The following is a 25,345-nucleotide window of genomic DNA, read 5'->3' on the forward strand; positions in this document are numbered from 1 at the left end:
GAGAAAGGGGAACCCTCCTACACTGTTGGTGGGAATGCAAGCTGGTGCAGCCACTCTGGAAAACAGCATGGAGGTTCCTCAAAATGTTGAAAATAGAACTGCCCTATGACCCAGCAATTGCACTATTGGGTATTTACCCTAAAGATACAAATGTAGTGATCCAAAGGGACACATGCACCCGAATGTTTATAGCAGCAATGTCCACAATAGCCAAACTATGGAAAGAACCTAGATGTCCATCAACAGATGAATGGATCAAGAAGATGTGGTATATATACACAATGGAATACTATGCAGCCATCAAAAGAAATGAAATCTTGCCATTTGCAACAACGTGGATGGAACTAGAGCATATCATGCTTAGCGAAATAAGTCAAGCAGAGAAAGACAACTATCATATGATCTCCCTGATATGAGGAAGTGGTGATGCAACATGGAGGCTTAAGTGGGTAGAAGAATAAATGAAACAAGATGGGATTGGGAGGGAGACAAACCATAAGTGACTCTTAATCTCACAAAACAAACTGAGGGTTGCCGGGGGGAGGGGGTTGGGGAGAAGGGGGTGGGATTATGGACATTGGGGAGGGTATGTGATTTGGTGAGTGCTGTGAAGTGTGTAAACCTGGTGATTCACAGACCTGGGGATAAAAATATATGTTTATAAAAAAATATATGTTTATAAAAAATAAAAAATTAAAAAAAAAAAAAAAAAAAAGGGCGGGGTGGGGGGAGCTGCTGCTGACCATAGTGCTCTGCCGGTGGAAACAGCAGTGTTTACCAGCCATGCCAGACCATTCACACAGTGCCTCCCCTACGCTGTCTCAAAGAATTCTGGCCAGGAGCACAAAGTCCCCACAGAATGGGCAGTGCTGGGGCAGTGACTCAGATTCCTCTCCAGGTTCCTGCTCTCATGTAACACTCCACGCCTTTGGAGTTTTCCCTCTTTCAAATATTACTGGGATTTTTCCTTTTAAGCTACTTCCTGGTGCTAAACTGACAACTGCCTGAGTGAGGCATAACTCTGATTTTCGGTTAACAAACTGGCTTTTTTCTGTGGTGGGGTACCCAGCGTGGGTGCTGGTCCATAGATGAATCTGCAGCCTCATCCATAATGTGCTCTATGCTCAGCTCCAGACAGAAGCCAGGATGCTTTCCCAGGCTATCCCCCTTAGTAGCTTTGGAAAGCCAGCTTTCATTTCCAATCTCCATTAGGCCATCAAAAGTTTTCTCAAATACCCAGGAGCAATATGGACACAACCTTGGTTTCTAAATGCCATTCTTCAATAAAATGAACTGAAGTTCCTTGGAAAAATGCCTGATAGCAGGACTAGAGAACAAGCAGAAGATGAGCCTGGTACATCTTCTGAAGTAGAGCTCAAAAGAAATGATAGGGGATAATAAAACACAGGATGTCAACTTGGAAGGAGGCCCAAGAGCCATATCTAAAACAAACGAGTATAAAATATATTATGGTAATGGATTATAACCCACAGAATAAAATAAATGTCGATGGATTCATACTGATATAAATAATTGATTAAATAAATAAATGAAGGAGAAGAGCAAGCTCTCCCTTACAGTAGAATCCCAATTAATAAATGCAGAAGGAATGATGGGAAGAGAAAATCACCATCTGCCAAACATAATTGCTGCAGGCAAGAATCACCAATGGATACTAGGTTTCTTAGTCAAAGAAACAGATTATCTACATAGTCTCAAAGTATCTCCCAAGATATTTATTTACAAAGAGAAAAAGAGCTTCATAGAGAAACCTCACAAACACCACTTTAGTCAAGTGATCAAAGTTAATGTCACTAGTAACAAGCATACTGACATCTATGCCCTGACATCACGCACCAAGAAAGATGCAACACAACATCACTTTTGTGGCTGTGAAAATGGGTAACCTGAGTTTCACCATGAGGAAACATCAGACAAACCTAAATTGAAGGATTCTACAAAATAATTGGGCAATCCTCTTTAACGCTGTCAAGGTCATGAAAAACGAAGAAAGACTATGTCTCAGATTAGAGGAGACAAAGGAGATTTGATGACTAAATGTGATCTAGTACCCTGAACTAGATCATGGACCTGAAATAAGACATCAATAGGACAACAGACTAGTTAACTCTACGAAAACCATATAAATTTCCTGGTTCTGATCATCATATTGTAGTCATGTAAGACGTTAACATTAGGAGAGGCCAGGTCTAGGAAATAAGGGAACTCTACACACTACTTGTGCAACAATTTTGTGTATGTTAAGTACAAAATTACTTCAAAATACAAAGTTACATTTAAAAAAATGTTCCTCTTATGTGTATTACTGCAGGACCTGGAGACTTCTCTGCAAACCTCCCAAATGTAATGGGAGGGAAATCCCTTACAAATTCCTAAGTGTGCCATCTCAGCACAGCAGACAAAGTCCTAGGCAGCAAACTCAAGCATGTGAGCACATTCCCCTGCCTCCCATGATATCAGAGCATCTCTCTGGGTAACCTCTCCTGTCACAGCAGGGTGCCTGGAGGGAAGCAGGCAAGCAAGAAAGCAATGCTCCTGAGGGAGAAACTACAACAGGATGAGAACAAGAACAAATGCAGCTCCTGCCCAATGGTCTTCACGTCATTCAGAACAAAGTTACAATAAGACTCTAACCTCCAGAGACAAAAGCCCTGCCTGCCCAGTCCCTTGCAGTTACCCACATGCAGTACAGGCTCTGAGCTCAGTAGACCCTTCCTCTAAAACACATTCATCAGAAGGGAAGAAAAGAAATAATATGGAACTGCAAAAGATGAAATCCATAATGCCACTATATATATGCTTAAAGATTGCTGAGGTGCTAAATTTTAATGTATATTTTACTACAATTTTTAAAAACTAACAAATGAAATTCAGTATATACTCTTGCACCTGTCAGCAGTATGTAAAACAACCTTCTCCAAGTTTAAGACAACTACTGCTCTGAGTGGTTAAAAATTTTAAAAAAGGGTACCCCGTCTAGCCAAGGACCTGAGGCAACCAACACACCATCTTGCCTCCTAATGAGCCCAATAACTGTCAAGTCTAATTGGATTGAGGCTAGGGAGCATGGGGCACAAAGAGCAGCCTCAGGAGCCTCCCTACAGTTAGAAACCACACTCTCTTGGTGCTGGGGAGAGGACCCTCCCAGCCTACAAATTGGGGTGGCAACCATGATCCCTTAGTCCCTGCTTCCAAACCTCGCCACTGTCCTGAAGCCTTGGCCATTTGTATTAGCAGCAGCCTCACTCACGGGAAAAAGCATTATTGGACCACAAGTCCTACAGCCCGCCACAAATGAAGCCAGGAGAACCACAATGGGCAGCGCAGAATCTTACTGGTACACATGGCTAAATGTCCTTGCTTTTAAAAAAAAAAAAAAAAAAAAAAAAGCCACATGAGATTCTTACCCTGTGTTTGGTGAGAAGGATGAATCAAAGGTCAGCTTCAGTCCACGTGCAAGCTGAACGGAAAAAAATTTACCAGGTTTAGTCAAAAGGCAGGGCAACAGATGTCAATGAATAAAACTATGTCTTTTCCCAGGTGCCCATTACCTGATCTTCCACAGTGATCTCTGTGCCTAGCGTGTTGTCAGTGTTCCATTTCTCTGTAAACGTCAGACCATATTCGGTCCACCTGTACTTGGTTTCCAGACTGCCCGTCACTTTGGTGGTCTCAGTGTTGGCTGAACCTGAGCTTGTAAATTCCTTTAAAGGAGAGAAAGAGTCACAGGCTGTATACCAGCACGATGCCACCATAAACAGAACATACGTCCCCTTATGTAAGGATGTGTGGGGCAGGGGCTAAAGCCTCTCCTATAATTCAATATTTAAATGCAGATGGGGCGAAAGATGTCTGTTGATTAAAGGACTCTTTTTGGGGAATTCTTCACCAGGAGACAACTTCCTTCCTCCCTGGTAATGCTTTAGTCTAGACAGGAAGGCAATCCCCCTTCCATCCTAATAGAAAAAACACTGAGCTAAAGATGACACTGCAGTAGATCAGCCCCAAAACTTCCTCCTTCCAACAACTGCCATAAGCACAGTCTATAAGGGACTGCTAAGGGGCACCTGGGTGGCTCAGTCAGTTAAGCATCCAACACTCTGTTTCAGCTCAGGTCATGATCTCAGGGTTACGAGATCCAGCCCCCACTACTCTGAGCAGGAGTCCATTTGAGATTCTCTGAGATTCTCTTCCTCTCCCTCTACCCTTCCCCAGCTTGTGCATGCACTCTTTCTCTAAAATAAATAAATCTTAAAAAAAAAAAAAAAAAAGGGAGGGGTGCCTGGGTGGCTCAGTGGGTTGGGCCTCTGCCTTCGGCTCAGGTCATCATCTCGGGGTCCTGAAATCGAGTCCACATTGGGCTCTCTGGCTGCCTCTCTGCCTACTTGTGATCTCTCTCTCTCTCTGTATCAAATAAATAAATAAAACCTTTTAAAAAAAAAAAGGAACTTCTAAGTTTTTTTTTAATTAATTATGTGGCATTGAAAACCAGTAAAATTTTTTTATTAAAGATTTTTATTTATTTACTTGAGAAAGAGAGAGAGAGAGCATGCACAGTTGGGGGGAGGGGCAGAGGAAAAAGAAGCAGGTGATGCAGGGCTTGATCCCAGGACCTTGAGACCATGACCTGAGCTGAAATCAGACACTTAACCAACTAAGCCACCAATGCACCCTGAAAACAAGTCAGTTTTAATATAAGAAACAAGGAAAAACAAAACTGAGGCCTGTCAATTAAGTATACAAAGCTGTTAAATTGGGGATCTGTCAGCAGGGTTCCCCTGGATCAACCATCCCATAGAGGCTGCAATGAATGTGACGACCACAACCCACCACAACCAAAAAGGGCCTTTCATTTGGCTCTGCCACCCAGGACATGGCAGTCACTTACTGATCTACAATAAACACCCGTACTCTGTGTTGGTCAGACAACTTACCAGTCCATTCTCAGATTTTGTTTTCAAGTCAAGTTTTATTAAGCCAAATCCTAAAGAAAGGAGATGGTAACTGTTAATAGGTTAAATAACTAACTTGAGAGTAGCATCTCTGCCTCCCTCCTGCTGCTCCAAAATGCCATGAGTGTGTAGGGAGCCTGTCTCCGCTGCTGCCTGCCCACGTGTGGAGCTCAGGAGGTACCAAACAGTGGCAGAAAGAAAAGGCACAGCACCCCCCAGAGCCCGACCTGCACTCCCAGCAGAATGGGAGGAAAAGGTGCATGACAGCATGAGCACATGCCGAAGGACAGGCTACATTCAGAAATCACACTCCACTGCAACGGCATACACAGAGCTGCTCCCACCCATGGGAGAGGAACTCAGAACGTCTGCTTGTCTGTAGTAATTCATGAGCCTACCCCTACCAGCTGCACAAACCAAAACTACTTCACCAGCCATCAAAAGCTTGTCTTATTTTCCCTAACATGAAAGTTGTAAGAGCCAACTGACCCACGTCTCTCAAAATGTGATGGGTGAAATCCCAAACATGCCAATCCAGCCTGTGAATGGAAACACTCACCATAACCCTTGGTGAAGACATCCCTGGCAGATTTGCCAAGATCAGCATACGTGGGAGGCACGGCCATCTTCTGCTACAGTAAAAGAATCACCAGAAGAAATAATTCAGCAATTAGGGAAATTAGTTTTCCATCAATAAAAATTATTAGCTATAATTAACCACCAATAAAAATCATCAGCACAGAGTTCCAGATGTGCACAGAGAAGCCTTATTATCTTGAGCTTCTCCTTGTATCCAGAGGTTGAGATACCTAACAAGTTTTTGTTGATAGCAGATCAGCCTGCCTTTAGATCTCTTCTTGGCATCCCCAGGACTGAGCATAAGCCCAGAGTATAGCAGGAGTCAGTAAATATTTGCTGAATGAATTAATTGTCAACGACACATTCCCATGAGCCAGCTACTTTGGTGAACTGCAGGACTCTTGCCAATAAAATGTATCTTCTTACAAAATGTCGGCTACTATGACATTAAATGCAATGAAGAGAAATCAGAGCTTTTTCAAGCCAGCTTATTTTCCAAATGGTTCTGATTTCATTCATTCAACAAAATACAGAGTACCTACTATGTGCCAAAATGAATGTAACATTTCAAAAAACTGCACTTCAGAGGAACCCATTTTTTGAGTACCATATTCTTCACACAGAATATAGTAAAACCTAACAATTAGGCAACTCTCCGTGTCAAAGGAAACGAAACTACACACAAGCCTGAAAAATAAATGCAAACATTTATTGAGCTGCAGTGGGACTTTATTTTTAAAATCAACTATCAGGGGTGCCTGGGTAGCTCAGAGGGTTAAGCCTCAGGTCATGGTCTCAGGGTCCTGGGATCGAGTCCCACAACAGGCCCCTTTGCTGAGCAGGGAGCCTGCTGCTCCCTCTGCCCCTTCCCCTGCTCATGCTTTCTCTCTCTCTCTCTCTCTAACAAATAAATAAAATATTTAAAAAGAAAGGAGGGAAGAGGAGGAGGAAGGGAGGAAGAAAACCATCGGGGCACCTGGTGGCTCAGTTGAGCACCCAACTCCTGATCTCGGCTCAGGCCATGATCTATGCTCTATGCTCAGCAGGGAGTCTGCTTCTCTTCCTCTTCCTCAGCCCCTCCCCTCTCCCCCACTCTCCTATGCTCTTTCTCTTTATAAAATAAATGAATAAATCTTTAAAACCAACTATCGGGGTACTTGGGTGGCTCAGTCGTTAAGTGTCTGCCTTTGGCTCAGGTCGTGAACCCAGGGTCCTGGGATTGAGCCCCGCAGGCTCAATCGGGGAGTCTGCTTCTCCCACTCCCATTTCTCAGCTTGTGTTCCCTCTCTTGCTGTGTGTGTGTATGTGTGTGTGTGTGTGTGTGTGTGTCTCTATCAAATAAATAAATCAATCTTTAAAAAATAAAATAAAATAAAATCAGCTATCAAAGTACTACTTGAAATTGTTGTATAGCCTAAGTCAGTCAACAAGCATTTATTAAATATCTCAGTGTTCAAGGAAGGTGAGTAGTTCAAATAGTCCTTGCCCTAAAGATCACACTGTGTCCCTGGGAGGCTTTGCTATGACGTAGTACATACACAGCATTAAAATCCTAACACAGGGCAGCACACACAGAGGCAGAGAGAAGCCACGAGACAGCAACCATCACATGCATCTTCTCCATTTCCAGAATCATTAGCCTCAATTAGTGGAAATTCAATAAACCCACAGATGGTTCCATTAATTTTTAAAATACAGTATGCCTAAATTGCCAAACTGAATCTGCATATACCCCACATGAAATCACTTATGTATGTATTCACACAAACAAACACCTTCATGGCATGTTCTCAGTAAGCGGGAGCTGCATTTCCTTAATTTCCAAGACACTGCAAGAAGCAATGAGTGCACTAGAAAATAAACAACTATAAACTACCACAATTATAAAATTGTGGTCCAAGTCCTATTTTATGTTTTTCAGAGGTTTTGCTAATTCTGCTTCACCTCACTTTTGTGTCAGAGCAGAGCGGAGTAGAGCAGCCCAGTGAGCTGTTTACGCTATCCTATTTTTGTTGCTCTTGTTATTTCTTGCACATGATCAAGCTAGAACCATGGATAGCTCAGTCCACATTAGGGTCAGACACAAAAAATATGGGGGAAGATCCATTTTAGGCTGTCCTCATTGGCTGTTGCAAGTCTGGGGACTCCTGTCTCCTGACCTGTTCCCCTTCCCCTCAAAACAAACCTCACAGACACATCCACCCCTGAAACAGAGCAGGAAACCATCCACCAGGTCCTCCAAACAGAATACCGCCAGCATACGCGTATGTTCTGGCCACAGATTGCCCTGGTTTCCTCCAAGGAGAAGGAATGAAACAACCCTGTGTCCAAGGCTGAAGTTATGCAGCCCCAAGGAAATCTGCACAACATCTCAGCTAAGGGCCCAAATGCTAACAGGAATCAGTGGACTAAGCACCCCTCTTCAGAGCTGCCTTTCCCCCACTGGGCCACAAACAGCCCCGGGGGAGGGGAGGAGCAGTACAGTGGCAGTATCTCCAGATGAGCTAAGACCTCCCTGTACCTCAGGCGCCAGGGCCTTCCCAAGTACCCTCTGCTGGCTCTAGGACCCACCTCACCAGACAGGAGCAGCTTTCATATTTGGACTGGTCTGCCCCTCAGGGAAAAGGCAGATCACTCATCATTTAATGCTCCCAAAATACCCTCACTCGTCACTAATTCCCAAAACCGAACAAGTAAAGCCACCTGTCAAAAAAAAAAAAAACCACTCCACTGCCAGCAAATATCACCCTAAAGTACATGGCTGTGGCCATTAAAGAGATTACCCTCTAAGGACAAAGGAGTTGGGGGCACAGAGGGAGTGTGGATCAGGCCAGACTCTCCATGTGGCTCCCACTCAGCCCCTGGCAGGGAAGATGCAGAGCAACCCCCAGTTGAGTGGGAGCCAAACCCACTCCTGGACCTGAGCACACACCCACCAAAAAAGGCAAAAGGATGACTCCCACTTCACTGGAAGCCCCCAAGTGCTGTGGAATGCAGCTTCCCTGTGCTTTTGGTGCTGTCTTCTGCTCTCCCCACCCAGTCTCCTTCTGCATTTATTGGAGGACAGAGGCAAGGGCCAAGATTCCACTTTTTTTACAACTGCCAACAGCCCCCAGGATATGCCCATTTTTACACAGTCCTCAGTACCCACTGCAAAAACAATTGTGGTGTAGAAATTACAATTCCCATTCATGTTTTCTCAGGCCAGGACCAGAGGGAAGAGAGCCTGGCATCCTGCTTTCTCAGTAACCTCCCGCCTGTGCTGACTCTGAAACTGAACCCTGGCCCCAGCCCCTACCTCCACCCAGATCAGCTCCAAATTGCTCACCATCTGTCTCTGCAGCATCCACCCCATGTGCCTTCAGAAGCCCAGCCTCTGGGGACTGAGCATGAAGTGGGGCACTCTGACATAGGAAGGCAGCCAGCCCTGGCCAGATGCCAGAAAGCTGCCTAGGAAAAGCAGGAACCCAGCTGTCTGCCTGGGAGCCTGGGAGCCTGGGAGCCTGGTTTCCGAGGATATGTAAAACACAAGGGATGGACAGGATTGGGCTGAACAGACTCATCCCCAGTCACTGATGACTTTGAGAAAGACTAGTAAATCACAGCAGGAGACAGGAGCCCCTGGTAACCCTCCACTGCCTGCTAGGCTACCTACCCAACCATACCCTGGCTGACCTTGAATGGATTATGTAAGCTCCACTCCAGCTGAGGAATGAAAATCCAGCCCATACTGGAAGCTGGAAGGGTAGAGATAGTGTATCGCCTAGCATGGCCTGCATAACACTTACATAACCTCTGCCTTGGGGGGACATGGCTTCCTTGACTCATCAGTTGCCTGGCAGTGACGCTGCTCTGTTCCTAGCACCCCCAACACTCCCACAGTGCACACCTACCCCCAAATCATACCTTGAACTCAAAGCATCCCAGAGCCTGTCATGCCTAAATTTATCCGAAATATGTAAAAAGTATGTGTCAAAGATGACAAGCCCTGGCACGTAGCAGATATTCAATATAAATGCCTGTTTAATGCGTAAATGTGCAAGGAGCAAGAAAGTATTTTTATAGTAGGAGGAAAAAAAAATAGAAACTTAGTAACCGACAAGAGAGTCTAAGTAAATGACAATGTAGCCAGGCAGCAGGCTCTCCCTCTATAGGGAAGGTGCAAGGCGACCAGGGAGAGGGGGTGGAGAGACCCACATCCACCTTGGTGGAGAGACCCTTCACCCCCACTGTGACCTAAGGGGAGCTCCACTGGGGCTGAAGAGACCCAGTGCCTTCAGAAGGGACCACTGCCACTTCTGACCTCAGAACAAGGTGTGGACTTTATTCTAATGGCCTCAGGGAGCTGCTTCAAAGTGAATGACACATCTGTGTTTGAGAGGCTCACTCAACAAACTGGCAAAAACGTATATGAAAACATCCACTGTTGGTGTGGAAAATGCTGAGTCCTGCTCACGCCAAGTGTTAAGTACTCTGTACAGAACAGTCCCTTTGGAGACAGGGGCTGGCCAGTGCCTAAGTGGGCATACCTTAACCTAGTGGCAATTCAACCGTGAGGAACCCACCCAAGGCACCCAAAGACAAGTGCAAGAGGGTGCTCACGGCAGCATGACTGACAACACACAAGCCAAAAGCAATGTAAATGGTCAACAGGGAAAAGAATGAATAAAATCAGGAGGCTTGCAAACTAAGGAGTATCACGTGGTAATCAAAAAGAATGAGATGGGTTTATGCTTGGTGGCAAAGAAAGCTATGTTTGATATGTAGCTGACCCTTGCACAACATAGATTTGAACAAATCTACTTTTATGTGGATTTTTTTCAACAAATACAGTGTAGTACTGTAAATGTATTTTTTCTTCCTTACAATTTTCTTAATATTTCTTCTCTAGCTTAGTCTACTATAACATAATATATATAACATACAAAATATGTGTTAATTGACTATATATTACCTGTAAGGCTTCTGGTCAACAGCAGGCTATTAGTAGCTAAATCTGGGGGGAGTCAAAAGTCGTACAAGGATTTTCGACTGCATGGGGGGTAAGCACCCCTGACCCCCATGCTGCTCAAGGGCCAGCTGTAGTTAAATGAAAAAAATAAGTCACAGACAATGTGCAATTCCATGTTACTAGAGGAAAACCCTTTTACATACATGTTCATATGTTCACACATTTGCATGTGATGGAAAAGCTGTAGGCCCACCTGTAAGTTGTGGCTGCCTGGGAGCCGCTTGGAAAGGAAAAGGGGCTTAAGGAAGGAGTGGAGTTAAAATAGGATTTTCAATGTTTGTTCCACTTCATTATTTAAGTTGTTGGTATATATTGGTAATTTTTTTAAGAACAGAAAAACTAAAAAATCTAACCAGTGTGTGTGAAATTGAGCTATGTTGCCTTCACGATGCTGCAATAAACCACATTCTAAAAGGCAATTAACTGCAGGGCAGGTGCCAAAAGGAAAAGCCATGTGGAAAGTTATCTATCCCGGTTCCAAGAACAGATTCAAACTACACTGAGATGGCAGGGTTAACAGGCAAGGCCTGTCGGAGGCACATGCTACTCCCAGGTGACCACCTGGGGCTCAGGCCACCCTTATCAGGAGGCAGAAGTAAGACAGAACTCCCTAACTTTAGCATACCTGAGAATGGCCTGAGCTACCTGTTCCAAAGCCTTCTTCCCTCCCTCTCCGCCCTTCCCAGCCTAACAACAGGCAGCACGGCACTTTCGCTGGCAGAGGCAGAAGGATCCAGGTATCCTCAGAGAGGGGATAACTGCTGCAGTGGCTGACACAGGGAACAGGATAGTGTTCAGCTCAGTCAGGAAAGTCTTCCAGGCAAGGTTAGTGTGCTGAGAGACACCATCTTCGAGGGCAAGGGTACAAGAGGGCTAGGACCTAAACAGCAGGAGCCACCCTGCCATGGCATTTCCCAGCCCATCTGGGTGCCCAGGCAGCAAGGTCTAGTGACTTCTAGAAGGAGCTATGAGACTGATGGGGCTTCTACAAGCACCAGCCTCTACCAGCTGTGTAACTTTGGACAAGACTTTGATAAACTTATATTCCCAGGGTCTCACTTTGCTCATCTGTAAATGGGGCTAACAACAATGCCTTTCCACCAGAATTATTGCAAAGATGAAGTAAGGTAGGTAGGCAGGACATGTAGGAATGTCTGGCACACAGTGAGTGCTCCATAAACAGCAGTGCTAATCATAATCCATTATTCTGCATATTCTTTTTTTTTTTATATTTTATTTATTCATTTGTCAGAGAGAGAGCGCACGTGCATAAGCAGGGAGAACAGCAGGCAGAGGGAGACGCAGACCATCCTGAGCAAGAAGCCCGATTCAGGACTCCATCCCAAGACCCCAGGATCATGACCCGAGCTGAAAGCAGATGCACTTAACTGACTGAGCCACCCAGGTGTCCCCATTCTGGATAGTCTTTGTTTGCTCCTCCAGATCCACTTTCCACCTCCATCCTGTTCTATGCCCCAAGAGCTGATCATTATGGACTGCTATCACAGGATGGTTGGCTTTCGCCAAGAGGAGGCACCAGAAGAAGATGGGAGAGTGAGGCTGGGGTATTCATTCCCCAAGCTCCCTCCCTGCTGGCCTCAAGTGGGCTCGGATTACTTTCCCAGGCCACAGCTCCTGCCAAGGGGCCCTGTCCAGGTTCCAAAGGACCCAGAGTAGGGGGTTGGAGGGACACAAATCACTTGTCAGATGCTCCACACCCTCTTCACACCTTTGCAAATGATCTCTTCATTATGCTTTCTTTGATTACCGCACATAAGTTTGCACCTGATCCCTGCAAGGACCCTGACCAACACAGCAATCACCTCCATCACCATCACCATCCTGAATTTCCCTCAGAAAAGGAAAACTGCAGGAAAGCCTTTGGCTCTGCTGTTTCTCTTAACAGCATTAGAGGTGGTTTGTCTGAGCAGAACTGGGCCAGCTTATAGGAGGAGCATCAGACCAGCCAGGGATTCGAATAAAAGCACCTCCCCCTAAGTCTGGGGACCAGGAAAAGCAAGTTCCCCAGTAGAAGGCCAGCTCTGAAAGCCAATATACTGGGCCAACACCATCAGAAGCCTCCCCACCCACCCCCATCTCACACACAATTTCTCACCACAAAGGCAGCCTCTGGTTAGGTCTACAGGGGGCTGGCAAAGCCAACGTCCTGCGCTGGTAGCGCAGGTCCTGGTAGCAAGTCTGTGTTCCCAGTGCAGCTGTCCTTCCCTCCTACTCCACGACAGTCTCACACTGGGCAGCCCAGCTTCCTAGGCAGTTGCTTCTATTTTAAAACACTCTGGGAGGTAGGCCACCCCAGCAAAGCCTTCCATAAGAAGCTTCATGACAATGTAACTGACTTGGGGACACCCTGCTTGCCTCTCCACCCATCAAGGGAAGAAAGGCCTGGGCTGGCAGGCAACATGCCAAGTCTGAGTCCCAGGTGCACCCAGGGCTCCTGCCTGGCCTCAGACTCCTCAAGTTCCCTGGAGCCTTGCTACCTGGCTTGACCTAGCGGGGTTAAAATAGACAGTGCTGGGGCACTTGGGTGGCTCAGTGGGTTAAGCCTCTGCCTTCAGCTCGGGTCATGATCTCAGAGACCTGGGATTGAGCCCCACATCGGGCTCTCTGTTCAGCAGGGAGCCTTTTTCCCCCTCTCTCTCTGCCTGCCTCTCTGCCTACTTGTGATCTCTCTCACTGTCAAATAAATAAATAAAATCTTTAAAAAAAAAAAAAAATAGTGCTTGGGCAGGTAGATTTGGGAGTCAAGCAGCCCTGAGTTCCAATATCACTCCACAACTCTCTAGATATGTAACCTGGGCAAGACAAGTCTCACTTTTCTTCAGCTCTAGTATGGGGAAGGAGGACCTGTCTCAGCATCGCTGTGAGAAATGAATTAGATTATTAACATAAAACACTTACTACAGTAAATGGTACCTGGGAGGTATGCAACAACCACAGATAGTGTTTTGTTAGAGGTTTGCATTTTACAGATTTCCTAGTATAATTACAGGTGCTATGCAAGTTATCAAAAGGTCACCCTCAACCACAGGGTCCAAAGTCCTCCCTGATGACAATGAAGTACTATTTAGCTCAATATTCTCCACGTAGGTCCTAGAATGCCTCCTACCTCATTCCAGGAAAAACTAACCTTTCTCCTAATATGCCCAGGGTCATCGTCTTTATAACAAAGAGGGGGGACTCCACAGACTGCACTCTCCTGACAGCGAGCTAGCCTACACCCAGCCATACACAGGTTCACTCAGATCAGTGTGAAAGAACACTCCCCTGCTGGACAGCAGAGTCTACCTTTCACATCTATTAGCTCATCACAGGGCCCTTTGGTGTGGCAACCTCAGTGTGAATCTGCCAGCCCTGGTCCCAACTCTGTGCTCAAGCCTCCTGACCCACGAAAAGGAAGCAATGGTACCTCTCTCCCAAGGCTTGTAGGATGGTGGATTCAATGTCACAGAACATATGTGAAGTCCCCAGGAGGGCGCTAAGCAGGCTCTCTAGTAAGAACTGTTTTGATGATGATGATCACACACTGGAGAAACTGAGGAATAAGACAGCAACCTGACCTGTACTACTAGATCAAATGGCTCATGTCAGACCCAAGTTGTGAACGCAATCTGCTCTCCACGCCTCTCTCCAGCACAGTTCTGGGTACAGGGCATGGATACCCAATCACCCACACACCCCCCCCCCGAGGGCGAGCAGTCAAAGGAGGAAGGTGCCCAGGCCCAGCGGAGGATCCCACTGGTCACATTTCCTCAGTGGCTACCAGAGGAGTCTGGAGAACTCCAAGGCCACAGACCCTTCTTCTCAGTCACCACCAACAAAGACGTCAGGCCATGAGAAATTCCACCAAGGACAGAGTGAACTGCAGTGTCTTGGGAGCATCTTACTGGTAAACATGGGGGGTCAATGTCCCTCCTTACCACCAGTTTGAAGGGTACTGCCCACATCTGCCGCAGGGTGCCTGGGTGACTCAGTGGGTTAAGCCTCTGCCTTTGGCTCAGGTCATGATCTCAGGGTCCTGGGATGGAGCTCTGTATCAGGCTCACTGCTCAGCAGGGAGCCTGCTTCCCCCCACCCCCTGCCTGCCTCTCTGCCTACTTGTGATCTCTTGCTGTCAAATAAATAAAATCTTTAAAAAAAAAAAAAAATTTTTTTTTTTTTTTTTAAAAGAAAGAAAGAAAGGGAGCAAAGCAAACAGGCCCAAAACCTTAGAAGAATCCCATTCACCTGGGTCACCCTCCCCTGCAGGCCCAGAAACACCAGTTCTACAGGTTTCCCACAGGACATGAAAAGTCACAGAATGAAGGTAACATGTTTAAAAGTTATTTCAAATTAGGAAACAGTTTCACCTCTCAGCACTCTAGAGCTGTACATTCCACTGCAGCTCTTGAAACACGTGTGACCCTGCTAAGCAAGGCTATATTTTAGAAGTGAACGAGATGTGCATGTCCCTTAGAAAGGTTGTCCAAGATCAAGATATTATGGTCGGGGCCTGCAGCCACGACATATGCCCGTTCAATAATTTCAGAAATACTTAATGAGCACCTACTATAAGCCATGTGCTCCAATGCTAAAAACTATCCTCCTATCAGTAAGGGTGAGTTGCCTCTCAAGAGTGCATCTACCTCCATCGACTCTTCTCAAGTCTACTGTGCGCCAAGTGGCACCACCCCAGGCACTGAAAACAAAGCTGCATAGGGCTTAAGCCGAACCCTGTAGAACTCGGTCCAGAGTCGGGGTGGAGAAACAAGGCTAGTCCTGGGCAGTCTGCCCTGGCCTTGCCAACCAAGTATTAAGCAAAGGAGGGGTCCATTCTCTATCTCTCCACAGAAGTGAGGCTGGTCAAGGGCTAGGCTTCCCTCAGATCTGCACCCACATGCAACTTCCTGCTTCCGCCTGACCTTGTCTGTCGATAAACTTACAGGATTTTTCATGAATTATCCTGAAAGTTACTCAATGCCTGGCACATAAATGCTTAGTAATAATGTTTAAAATAACGGGGGCTAGCTATGTTTATTGAACCCTTTCCAGAACACCACGTGGAGTTAAAATGGTTTGCAGAGGATGGGATAAATCCTCCCTAAAAGCCTCAAGGCTGTCAAGGTTTCTATCTAAGGCTCTGCGCTAAGCAACTCATTTCATTCTCCCCAAAAACCCAAAGAAGGAGAGCTATATAATTGCTCCTATGCCACAGATGAGAAAACCCAGGCTTGGTATCCTCTCGGCTGCGTGACCTTGGACCAGTCACTAGGACCGCAGCTCTGAAATCCAAGGGCTGTGAACCAGTTTCGTGAAAGCACAGCCGCACTCGGTGAATGAATGAGCAAACGAACCAGGAATCCCTCCTAAGGCCAAGGAGGCCACATCCGCTCCCCGCGGGGCGTCCTCTCCCGAGGCCTAGCCTACTGCCGAGGCCCCAGCGGCCTAAGTCGACTCTCAGCCTCCGGTTCCGCCCGGTAAGGAGCTGGCACCCGCGGACAAGTGCCGGACGCCAGCTTCTCTGGGCGTGGACCAGACACGCCGGACACGGCCTGTGGGTCTGGGAGCGAAAGGCCACGGTCGTCACAGGAACTGATCCCCGCGGCGACAGCATGGCCCGCACAGGTCCGTGGGCCGAGCCCGGCAAGCGTGGGTGGAAGGCGGTCCCCCTCCCGACCCGCGCTGGCGGGATCCAGGGCCAGAGGGCGCCGCCGGGAAAGGTCACCTAGACCTGGAGCCGGCCTGGCCTCCCCGCGGCGGCCCGTGCCCTTCCGCCCGCAGGTTCCCGCAGGTCCCCGCAGGCTCCAGTCCCAGCCGCAGGCGCCCCCGGACGTCCGGCCTCCCGCTCCCCCACCAGGGCCCATTTGCCTCCGGCCCGCGCGGCCTGCTGTGCCCGCCGCGGACCGGCCAGGCCCGCGCCGGGCGCCCCGGCTCCTTCCCTGGGGCCTGACCCTGGGGCCCTCGCCCACGCCCGCTCCTCCCCCCACCGCCTCCGGGTCAGCTCCCCGGGGCCAGGCCCGCAAACCCGGGCGCCCGCAAAGCGCGGGCCGCTCCCCGAGGCGCCTACCTTAGCGGCGGCGGCGGCGGGCTCAGCGGCTGCTACCGCGGGGGCTGCAGTGAGAAGAACGAAGCGAGCGGGCCGAGGGCGGGACGGCGCGGACAGCGGCGGCGCGGACCCGCCCCGACCCTACGCGCCCCGACCGGCGAGCTCCGCCCCTGAGCCCGCCCCGGACACCGCCCAGGCCTGGGCCCGGGTCCCCAGCCCCTGTGGGCGCGCGCCCTTACCTTCCTGCGCTCTCAGTGCCCGCCACCGGTGCGTGTGCGCATTGGGTATGCGGGCACGCGTGAGAGCTGCGTGTGCTCGGGCACGGGAATGAGGCGGCGTGAGGACTGACGTGCGCAAGATGTGTGCGTGCGCGGGGACACGCGTGCCGGCCGCCCATGCGGGCCGGTCTCGGCTGGAACTCCGCGGGGTTGAAGCCTGCGTGGAGGGAGGAGGGTCTTCCGGTTCGCTAAGCGGTGGCCGGAGGGGGGGACCTGCGCCAAAAGGAGACGCGCGGGATCCTGGGCCCACATCCCGACCTTGGGGCTGGGAGAAAATCGCTCTCCTCCGGGAAATGATGCGGTGATGCTGGACCAGCGTCTAGCCCGGGTGGCCTCCGTGACCCCAGGGACCCCTACCCTGGCAAAAGCCCGCAAGCGGTGTTAAATCGGGCTCCTGGGGAGCAGTTCCAGGCCCGGCTGGGGACCTGGGCACCCGAGGCGGCGGGCTTACGGAGGAGCGGCCACAACTGTCGTTCGGCCGCTCCCAGGTCCCGGCTCGGGAGGATGTTTCCGCGCCTCTGACCCCAGGCTCTCCGAGACCGGCGGCGGCCGAGGGCGACGCGCTGAGCAAACTCCCCTGTGCGCCGAGTTCGCACTCCACATTAGCAGACACTTTTTCCATGGAACGAAACTGCTAGTAGCCATTTCCCGAGCATTTTGAGAAGTGAAAAAAGTAAAAACTGCGTTTCGCCAGAATGTCTCCTGCTGAGTCTCACAGCGCGCAGACGTCATGCAGGTTCTGGCCGGCCGAGGGCCCCTCCGGGGAGGAGATCAGCGTCCAGCAGGGGCCTGCCTCCCGCCGAGCGCGGGTGGAGCGTGGCGGCTCCCTGCTAGGCCTGAGCGGGTGGTCTCCTTCACCAAGAATTACCTCTGAGTGTTCCCAAGAATGAATCCCTTCGTAACTTGATGAAGATTCCGCGCGTCTTTCACCTCAGCCAACAAACGTTCTCCAAGGCTTGAGGCGTCTGGGGGCCGGGTGGAGGAGGCGCCGGCTTATGAAATCAGGACACTCGTTCACAACCAGCTGTGGCACAAATTCAAGGAGAAGGCAAGTGGGGCGTGGGCAGACGCAGTCAGGACAGGCTTCTGGAAAGAGATGGCAGCTTAAATGGGAAAGGGCAACTGGGGTTCCAGTGGGGGTGGGATGTTGAGGAAGAAGGGCACTAGGTTACGGGTGGAGGTGGTGACACGGTGTACTGGGCTCTATAGAGAGCTGAAGTCTGATTGGAATTGTGAGCAAGCACAGTTAAACCTCTTGAGATCCTGGAGCCTGGAGGACAGATGCTCGCACTCTCCCCAGGCCGGTAAGCGCCTCCATGGCTGACTGGGGGACTCAGAGCTTCCTCATCCCCACTTTGCACACAAGGGCCCCGGAACACTCCTGGAGAAAGTGTGGCAAGGAAAGCCACTGGTCACCCATGAGTGTAGTTCAGTGGACTTTGGTCGGACAGGACCTCAGGGAGGCAGGGCGGAACCAGATGGCTCTGGAAACCTCACATTAGTGAGGAGCAGATTCCTCACCCTGTGCCAGTGAAGCGTAGGTGTGATGCTCAGACCAAATGTCCGAGGGGCTCCCTCCTCTGCACCACTCCTTGCCAAACCCTCTTTCAGGACACTGAGCTTGGGAAGAGTTCCCTCTGCCCCACCTGCTCTGAGTTCCTTCTGGGGCTCCCCTAGGTGCTGCTTTCATATTAATAACAGGTGAGTTCCCTTTGACTCACTGGTTGTGTGACCCTGAGCAACAGGGCTCACTGCTCAGCTTCAACTTAAGAGGGCTGTGGCAAGTTTAAAGTGGAAGACAATGCAAGTAAGTGCTCAGAAAACAGTGAAGAACCCTGGTGGGACATAGAATCTTCAGACCTTAGTGTTGACCTATCCCCACCACAGCCCCCAGGGAACAACTGAATAAGGCCTCCTGAGTTGCCAGGCTTAGCACCCCCACCCCCAGCCCCACCTTCACTCTGTCTACCAGGGCCCGTGACTCAAGACCAGCCAATCAGGTCCTCTCTTGTAATTATGAACAAACCCAGATCAGGTTTAACCCCTTTTCTTTGGAGGGAATGACCCTTTTCCCCCTTCTATCAGTCCTCAAGCTTTGCTGGAACTGACTCCATCGGCTACCGGGATGGACCAATGCCCCATCCAGACTCCATCCAGACTTCCAGGGGCTTTTAAAATAAAGATTTGCCTAAGAATGAAGCCAACCAATGAAAGAGAGATGGAGACCAGATCCTGGGAACATCGCAAGATAAACACAATAAAAAATTTTCTCCTGCCTATCCAAAACCATGAGGTTCCTAGGTTTAAAGCAGTTCCAAGAAGTTTCAACATCATATCCATGGTTTTTAAAAAATTATATATACAGACACACAGAGAGAAATACCAGAAGGAAATTTATTCAGTATTAATAATGAAAGTTGTGTTTCAATTTACGTGACTTTGTGATCCTTTTTTTTTTTTTTTTTTTTTTTAATTTATTTGACAGACAGAGATCACAAATAGTTGGAGAGGCAGGGCGGGGGGCCGGGGAGCAGGCTTCCCGCTGAGCAGAAAGCCGGAGCAGGGCTCAATCACAGGACCCTGGGATCACAACCTGAGCCAAAAGCAGAGGCTTTAAACACACTGAGCCACCCAGACGCCCTAAGACTTTGTGATTCTTTTTTTTTTTTTAAATTTTATTTATTTAGGGGCGCCTGGGTGGCTCAGTGGGTTAAGCTGCTGCCTTCGGCTCAGGTCATGATCTCAGGGTCCTGGGATCGAGTCCCGCATCGGGCTCTCTGCTCAGCAGGGAGCCTGCTTCCTCCCCTCTCTCTCTCTCTGCCTGCCTCTCTGCCTACTTGTGATCTCTCTCTGTCAAATAAATAAATAAAATCTTTAAAAAAAAAAAAAAGATTTTATTTATTTATTTGACAGAGATCACAAGTAGGCAGAGAGGCAGGTAGAGAGAGAGAGGGAAGCAGGCTCCCTGCCGAGCAGAGAGCCCGATGTGGGGCTCCAACCCAGGACCCTGGGATCACCACCTGAGCCAAAGGCAGAGGCTTTAACCCACTGAGCCACCCAGGCGCCCTGAGACTTTGTGATTCTTGACTGTGAGTCGTGAATTTGAGTCCCACGTTGCGTAGAGAGATTACTAAAAAAATAAATATATAAATAAACAAACTAACTAAAACAATCAATTTATGGGGGCACCTGGGTGGCATTGAAACTTTCATGCACTGCTCAAAGGTCTGGGACTTAAGGGAGAATTTCCCAATTTCTGCACCATGGCCTCTGCTAACAGGCAAAACATTATTTGAAAGGTATAGGTATATAGCAAGGTCAGATGGAGTTAAAATGGCCTGGTTTCCAGTACCTAGCCGGTAGGGCTGCCCCAAAGGGGCTTGCTTCCAGACACTGTCTGTCCAAGTTTTCCATGTTGGGTCCTGAGGCTTATACACACCACAAGCATGGGGCCAGGGGGATGGGTGGAGCTAAGATCCCGTCCAGATGGGGCTCATGAAACCTTGGGTCCTTACAGGGTTGTGTCAGCCCCAAGGAAGCAATTATGTTTCTGCTTCCGGATGCCTTTTCCCAATCTGTGTGGAGACATCACGTGGCAGCAGGGGCACACGTGCCCTACACCAGGCACGCTCTTCCCTGTCTTTCCCGAACCTGCTTCCTTTCTCATTCTCAGCTAACACAAAACCTCCTCAAAGCTGCCTTCTCCTGCCGTGCAATCTAAAGCAGTTTCTTTTCCCCACTCTGTACTTACTCTGAGATCAACCCTTTTTTTCTTTAATAGCTTGGAACTCACTTTAAAATTCTTTCACAGTCGGTTTGCTCTTGATTCTCCTATCTCCTCAGAATGCTGTTCACATCGCAGGTGTTCGGTAAGACATCTAAATAGTGAGGGGCACACAGCGCCAAGACAGGTGACCCACTCCTCCCTCTGGACAGGTGGCACACTCTGGGGACAGTTCTTCTCAGTCCTCCTGGCCAGACAGCTAGGAATCATGCCCATGGGTTGTCAATCATCTAGGAAGAATGGCCTCGAAGACTTGCTGTGGGCAGAGGGGACTGTTTAATCTCTCTGCATGATAAAGAATGTAACCTCACCTCATTCTAAGAGAGGTCTGGAACTGGCCCTTAGCTTCTGGAATCTGGAACTGGCCCTTAGCTCTGGAAAATAATATCTGAGCCCTTGCAAGATCATGACAGATAGGAGTATCTTCGTTTAGGATGAGGGCTGGCCACACAGGATAAGCTAACAATGTGATTTAGGGTGGGGGCTTTGAGTCACACAGTAGCAGCTGGACCTCCAGAGAGACTGGAAGCTGATGTCAGCTACGTGGAAAATTGACTATGAAGCCCCAGTAAATCTCCGGTCCCCCAGGCTTGAGGGCACTTCCTGAGTTGGCAATATTCCAGAACCATAACCATGAGTATAAAAGCCCTCAGTGAGTTCTGCAAGTCCTTCTAGTACATTATTACATGTAAAGGTGATCTTGGAGACACTGAAACTTGTAATTGGTGTCAGGGGAATGGTTCTGTGGACTGTACTCCCTCTCTCGTAGCCCTTCCCCTAAGCCAACCCCCACCCCCAGTCACAAACACCCAGACACACATAACCTCTGTGGGAAGAGGACTGGCTTCTCCTGATTTCTCCTGGCTGACCAAGGTCTTCTCTCAGACGCAACATCTGCCCTAGCTGAGACCACAGTGCCTGCTGGTTCTTCTTCCCCAAGGCCCTCCAAGGGGCTCCAAGAGAGTATTTGCTTCTTCACTGGCCCCACCAACAGTGACTCCAGCTCTGTCCTGGCTAGTGGGTGGGACCTTCTGGCTGATGGGGGTAGTTGACAGGTAGGCAGGCAACAAATCAGCAGCCAGGTTGGCTACTGAGCCAAAGGGTTCCTGCCAACACCACCACCCCCCAGTCTCTTGTGCCCTGACCACCCCCCCCACATGACCTACTGGAGTCTTTGCTGGAGGAAACATTGTGGGGGTTGGGCTGACCATCAGGGTTTTCTTTGCAAATGCCATAGCTTTCATTTTTAAATTTTTTTGGTAAAGATTTTATTTATTTACCTGACAGAGAGAGAGAGCACAACCAGGAGGAGCAGCAGAGGGAGAGAGGGAGAAGCAGGCTCTCCACCAAGCAGGGAGGCTGACACGGGACTCGACCCCAGGACCCCGTGACCATGACCTAAGCCAAAGTCAGACACTTAACGGACTGAGCCACCCGTGGGCCCCTGCCATAGCTTTCCTAAAACTAGTTAAGTTTCTCCTTCCTCTAATGCCCACCATCTCCCCCAGCTGCCCAGGTGGAGACCACGGAGCCAGAGACATAGACAACCCTTCCTGCCAGCACCAGCACAGGGAGCTGTGAGAGCCTCAGATGCCTCTCGAGGTTCAGAAGTTTCAGGTTCAAATCTAAACTTAGCAGCCCTGCTGCTGTGGCATTACAAAACAAGTTCTTCCATGACTCTTACGTAAGCAGATTAAACCCTTTCACCCTTCCTTTCCCTCCCCAGTTCCTCCTCACCCCTGGGGAAAGACTGGCTTCCCATTAACTAACTGTACCAAGGACCCTGCTCTTCTTTCTCTAAGCTCCAGACACAAACCTCCTAATTCCACCCCTGTAAATCTGCAGAAGGAGAAACCCAGTTTTGCTTCCTTTCTGTCTGCTATGGTTTAAGCATGGTCCTGCCCAACCACAGGGGATTGGACCATATGATCTCTCCATGACCCTGAGCATCAGGTTCCTCAAAAGGGAAGGAAACACGCCTTATTTTCCAGAAATTATCGAATAGATGGCTGGTTTACAAAGCCTTCTGAGAGAAACAAATAAATACACCTACCAAAGACTTAATAGACACAGGTGGTCTACAGGAAAACCTAGCCCCCAGAAACACAAACTTAGAACACAGAAAAGGAAAGCAATGTTTCTGAAACTGTGGTTGACCTGAGAATTACCTGGAGGGAGACTGCTACAGCAGGTGGTGGGGTCTCCCCACTCAAGGTGCTCCATTAATATTTTGGGGGTGGGGCCCCCACCTGCATTTTTCAGAAGTACCCCCGGTGGTCCTCAGAGAAATTCTGTGACCTTACATAGCCTCACAGTGAGAAATTCGGGGTGTGGCTGCTCCAAATGGGGGGTTAGAATGGCAATTCAGAACATTTTTTAAAAATTTTTAAAGATTTATTTATTAACAAGAGAAGGAGAGAGGGGGAAAGAGAGAGAGCAAGAGAGGAGCAGAGGCAGAGGGACAAGCAGATTCCTCACTGAGCACAGAGCTGGACATGGGGCTCTATCCCAGGACTGTGAAAACATGACCAAGCTGAAATCAATAGTCCATTGTTAAACCAAATGAGACCCCTCAGAACATATTTATTTACAGCCCTCTTCTTCAAGATTTGGCATCGGTGTGTTATAAATTGTGATGATTCCCTAGGAAGATGCCTCACTTTTTGCCCTGCAGCCTGTCCCCTCCACTCAGAGTTCATTCATCCAGCCAAAATTCATCATGGGTTCCTATTTTCCAGACACTGCCCTAAGAAGTAGCAATGTAAAATAATGGTGGGCATTTCTTTGTGGAAGAGATAGACTTTGCTCAAATCACCATACAAATCTATGTGTAATGATGAACTTCGGTAAGTGCTATGGAAGAAAATTTCTCTGGAACATTCATTCATTCAACAAATATATACTGAGTTCCTACAATGGGCCAAGTGCACTTAGAGATATTGAGGACTTAACAATGAACTAAACAAACATAGTCCTTCCTCTCTTGCGGTTTACTGTGCAGTGGGCAAGACTAAAAGTTAACCACTAAGTATGAACTATAATGTCAAGTGCTGATAAAGGTCCAGTAGAAAATTAAGGCAGTGTAAGGGTAGCAGCAATGAAGGGAGGGTCTACTCAGGACAGTCAGGGAGAGCCTGACAGGAGGCTTTTTAGCAGAAATGAAGTGAGTAAGTGAATCTTTAATGGAGAATTGTTGTTTGCAAAGATGGCATCCAGTTCTTCCCAACCATCAAGAGTCTCTCACCAAGAGGTGGAGTCTACTTCCCCTCCTATAAAAACTTGGCTGGCCTTGGGTCCTCCTCTATCAACAGAATGTGCTGGAAGGAACAGTCTGCCAGTTCTAAGCCTAGGTTTTAGAGGCCAAGGAACTTCCCTTCTTTGCCTTTTGTATCTCCAGTCCCCCAGACACATTCAACATTCCCTGCAGAAGAGAGACACTGGGCTACATCCCTACCCCTATCCTCAACCCCAGGTAGCAGATATGTGAGTGTCGCCATCTAGAACATTCCTGCCCTGGCCAAGCTTCCAGCTCAGTGCAGCCACAGGTGTCTGACTTCAGGCAACACTGCATGGAATAGAAGAGTCCAACAAAGCCACTGCACTGGCCTAGGCTTGGGATGAGGGAGCCTTAGACAATGGTGAAAACAGCAGTGGAGGTGGGAGGGTAGACGAAGTAGAAGTAGACTCACAGAGGAAGCAAAGCCTGTAGGACTCACTGATGGAGGTGATGTTTCTGGCTGTGTAACTAGGGCTGGTGCTGTCCCTATGGAGCTGGGGGTGCAAAGAAGGGGCAGGTGTACCAGAAGATGGTAAATTTGGGTTTGGCCACTGGAGGTGCCAACCTCCTGCCCTCTCCCCTGTCAGTCCTCACTCCCCCACTCCTCTTTACCTCCACAAGGGTAGCCTGTGAGAGGGGGCTGCCTCTGGGATCACCAGCAGTCTGGCCAAGGGGAATGGCTGAGGAACAAGAAGCTGTGGGCATGACCCCATGTCAAAGGGTCCCTGTCCTGATACAAACCCATGAGGGCCAAGCCCAAATCGGAGGATTTCTAAGGAAGAGGGATCATAGTGTCTGCAGGAAAAGGAAGAGAGAAATAAATACGTTTTTTAACACACACATCATTAAACACTTGACCAAGTTGATAGGAAAATGTCCTGTTCCCCTGGCTCCCCTGGTTGCTGCACACCCTGGCTGGCCTTATTTGGGGTTTTCCTGGCCCCTCAAGGAGAAGCCCTTCATGGCCAGCCGTGCTGCCGGCCCTCCTGCCAGGCAAGTGGCCTCACTGTCCCCACGGTCTGGATTGCCATGGGTGCACTCCTAGCCATCCACCAACAGGTGGCAGCACACACCAAACCTGTCACCCAGCCGTCTGAAGAACGCGTTCTCAAGAGAGCAGTTCCTATGTGAGACAGGCCTCGGTGTCCCTCTTTTACATCCCCAGTTCATATTCATGCAAAGATTTCAGACTCACTAGGGTGCTGGACCGGTTTTCTGACCCAACTCCGTGGGCAGTCCGTGGAGGCATTTGGCAACATCTGCAGATATTTTTAATTGTCACAACAGCGGAGGATGTGGTATTGACCTCCAAGGGACAGGGATGCCGCTAAACATCTTACACAGGACAGCCCCCCCAACAAAGAAGTATCTAACCCAAAACATAAACTATGCCAAGGTTG

General features: G+C 48.9%; 1 protein-coding gene across 3 annotated transcripts in view; it reads right to left on the minus strand.

Moving 5' to 3' along the window:
• Window positions 1–17,873, minus strand: part of VDAC1 (voltage dependent anion channel 1) — a 35,796-nt gene extending 17,923 nt beyond the window's left edge. Inside the window, exons 1-5 of one of the 3 annotated variants that reach the window (XM_059174576.1) lie at window positions 17,753–17,873; window positions 5,533–5,605; window positions 4,956–5,005; window positions 3,573–3,725; window positions 3,429–3,481 (exon numbers count right to left, since the gene is read on the minus strand). In XM_059174576.1, the coding sequence (XP_059030559.1) occupies window positions 3,429–3,481; window positions 3,573–3,725; window positions 4,956–5,005; window positions 5,533–5,599 (323 nt within the window). In that variant the 5' untranslated portion in view covers window positions 5,600–5,605; window positions 17,753–17,873. Of the gene's footprint in view, window positions 1–3,428; window positions 3,482–3,572; window positions 3,726–4,955; window positions 5,006–5,532; window positions 5,606–16,627; window positions 16,777–16,845; window positions 17,305–17,752 lie in introns of those variants that run through there. The other 2 variants (XM_059174575.1, XM_059174574.1) reach the window with 2 other exon arrangements.
• Window positions 17,874–25,345: the final 7,472 nt, after the last annotated feature.

The sequence above is a fragment of the Mustela lutreola genome, chromosome 5 (genome assembly GCF_030435805.1).
Source record: "Mustela lutreola isolate mMusLut2 chromosome 5, mMusLut2.pri, whole genome shotgun sequence".
NCBI classification, from domain to species: domain Eukaryota; kingdom Metazoa; phylum Chordata; class Mammalia; order Carnivora; family Mustelidae; genus Mustela; species Mustela lutreola.